This window comes from Chlorocebus sabaeus, chromosome 2 (assembly GCF_047675955.1).
Source record: "Chlorocebus sabaeus isolate Y175 chromosome 2, mChlSab1.0.hap1, whole genome shotgun sequence".
Taxonomy (NCBI): domain Eukaryota; kingdom Metazoa; phylum Chordata; class Mammalia; order Primates; family Cercopithecidae; genus Chlorocebus; species Chlorocebus sabaeus.
The window spans coordinates 10,279,637-10,282,097 of NC_132905.1; the positions used below are offsets into that span (position 1 = coordinate 10,279,637).

At 44.5% G+C, this 2,461-nt stretch overlaps 1 protein-coding gene across 2 annotated transcripts; it reads left to right on the forward strand.

Moving 5' to 3' along the window:
* Positions 1–525: 525 nt before the first annotated feature.
* Positions 526–1,180, forward strand: LOC103244039 (small ubiquitin-related modifier 5). Of its 2 annotated transcripts, XM_037982263.2 has the most exons (2): positions 526–691; positions 761–1,180. In XM_037982263.2, the coding sequence occupies exons 1-2, from the start codon at positions 526–528 to the stop codon at positions 829–831; spliced, it is 237 nt and encodes a 78-aa protein (XP_037838191.1). In that variant the 3' UTR covers positions 832–1,180. The 2 variants fall into 2 exon arrangements, with proteins under 2 accessions (XP_037838191.1, XP_037838190.1); XM_037982262.2 differs by having other exon boundaries at positions 526–1,180.
* Positions 1,181–2,461: the final 1,281 nt, after the last annotated feature.

Below are 2,461 nucleotides of genomic sequence, written 5' to 3' on the forward strand. Positions count from 1 at the left end.
GAGCCCCCAACAGTTGTCCAGCCAAAATACCACATGGACTTGGCCACCTCAATGAAGATGGGGTAAAGCCGGTTGATTTCAGACCTGCTCTAGAGGGAGAGACAACAGGCTATCCAGACTGGGTGAGGAGATTAGAGAAAGAAGAAACAGGGACATGCTGAAGTTGTTGGAGTTAGGCTGGGAAAAGATAGCTGGCGGCCCCTGAGAACAGAGAACCCAAGTTCTCTTTGGGTCCTGTTAAGTTTGAAATTGATGAGGAAGCAGGAACAGGGAATACATACCGGTACTTTAAATAAAAAAGTTACCTCTTTTCCGGGCCTCCTCGCTATGCCTACCGGAAGTGACGCAAGCTGCACCGGAAGTGATGCGAGGCGTAACAGTAGTGACGTGAAGCGTAGCGGAAGTGACTGCGGCTGCGGTGTCGTGCTGTGACGAAGGGAGATGGCATTGTAAACGCTAGAACGGGGTTCTGCCTACCTCGAGACCGCTGCTGTTCGGAGACCTGCAGGTGAATGCCCCATCACCATGTCTGACCAGGAGGCAAAACCTTCAACTGAGGATTTGGGGGATAAGATAAAGGATGAAGATATTAAACTCAGGGTTATTGGACAGGATAGCAGTGAGATTCACTTCAAAGTGAAAATGACAACACCTCTCAAAAAACTTAAGGAATCGTACTGTCAGAGACAGGGCGTTCCAGTGAATTCCCTCAGGTTTCTCTTTGAAGGTCAGAGAATTGCTGATAATCATACTCCAGAAGAACTGGGAATGGAAGAAGAAGATGTGATTGAAGTTTATCAGGAACAAATCGGGGGTCATTCAACAGTTTAGACATTCTTTTTTTTTTTTTTTTCCTTTTCCCTCAGTCCTTTTTTATTTTTAAAATAGTTCGTTTGTAACGTGGTATTTAAAACGGAATTGAAAACAGGCACTCTATCTCTTTAAAACAGCTGGTAATTTGAATTCTAGTTCTCATTATTCATTATTGTTTGTTTTCATTATGCTGATTTCTGGTGATCAAGGCTCAGTCCTCTTCATATTGCCCTCTCCTTTTATAAAAATTACGTGTGCACAGAGAGGCCACCTTTTTCAGGACTGTACATTTTCAGATGACAAGATCGACCAATGCAAGTGTTCATAATGACTTTCCAATTGGCCCTGATGTTCAACCATGTGATTGTTTCACTCCTGGACTATGACTTTTGGTGGGAGATGGAAGTTTTTTAGAGAACTGAACTGTGGAAAAATGACTTCTCCTTAACAACTTGAAGCTATTTTTAAAATTTGAAGGTCTGGACCAAAAAAAAAGGAGCATCAGGTTAAGTCAAGATGACAGATAAGGTTGAGCTTAACGACTAACTCCAAAGATGACTTCCCTGAAGAAAAGGCATTTGAAGATTTTTTTTTTCTTAATCTTGTCAGAAGATCCCAGAAAAGTTCTAATTTTCATTAGCAATAAAGGTATACATGCAGAAATGAATACAACAGAATGCTGCTCTTTTTTATTCGTACTTTTTGGCCTGAGATACCGGGTTTTTTTTTTTTTTTTTTTTTTTTTGAGACGGAGTCTGGCTCTGTCGCCCAGGCTGGAGTGCAGTGGCCGGATCTCAGCTCACTGCAAGCTCCGCCTCCCGGGTTTACGCCATTCTCCTGCCTCAGCCTCCCGAGTAGCTGGGACTACAGGCGCCGCCACCACGCCCGGCTAGTTTTTTGTATTTTTTAGTAGAGACGGGGTTTCACCGTGTTAGCCAGGATGGTCTCGATCTCCTGACCTCGTGATCCGCCCGTCTCGGCCTCCCAAAGTGCTGGGATTACAGGCTTGAGCCACCGCGCCCGGCCGAGATACGGGGTTTTAAATGGACATTGACTACATCAGCTTCATTAAAATAAACAATATTGTAAAAATCGTAAAAGAAAAAAGTATAATCTAGATACAGAGTAGTGGAAAAATCAGGAGTATCCAGCTTGATGGGTTTTCCCAAAGGGACACCCATCGAAAGTTCCTCTGCACCCCCTTCTATCACTTCCCCACCACAGTAGTTAAGGGTAACTACTGCCCTAGTCTTAAGCAATAAACAAGTTTTATTGGCGTTTTTAAACCTATGATCAGAGGTAAGTGAGGGCATTTGCCCAGAATTTCTCAAAAAATTACCTCAGTTAAGACCAGATGCAGTGGTTCACCCTGTGATCCCAGCACTTTGGGAGGCCGAGGTGGGCGGATCACGAGGTCAGGAGATGGAGACCATCCTGGCTAACATGGTGAAACCCCATCTCTACTAAAAATACAAAAATTAGCCGTGCATGGTGGTGTGTGCCTGTAATCCCAGTACTTGGGAGGCTGCGACAGGAGAATCGCTTGAACCGAGGAGGCAGAGGTTGCAGTGAACTGAGATGGCACCACTGCACTCCTGCCTGGGTGACAGAGCAAGATCCGGTCTCAAAAAAAAAAAATTGCCTCAGT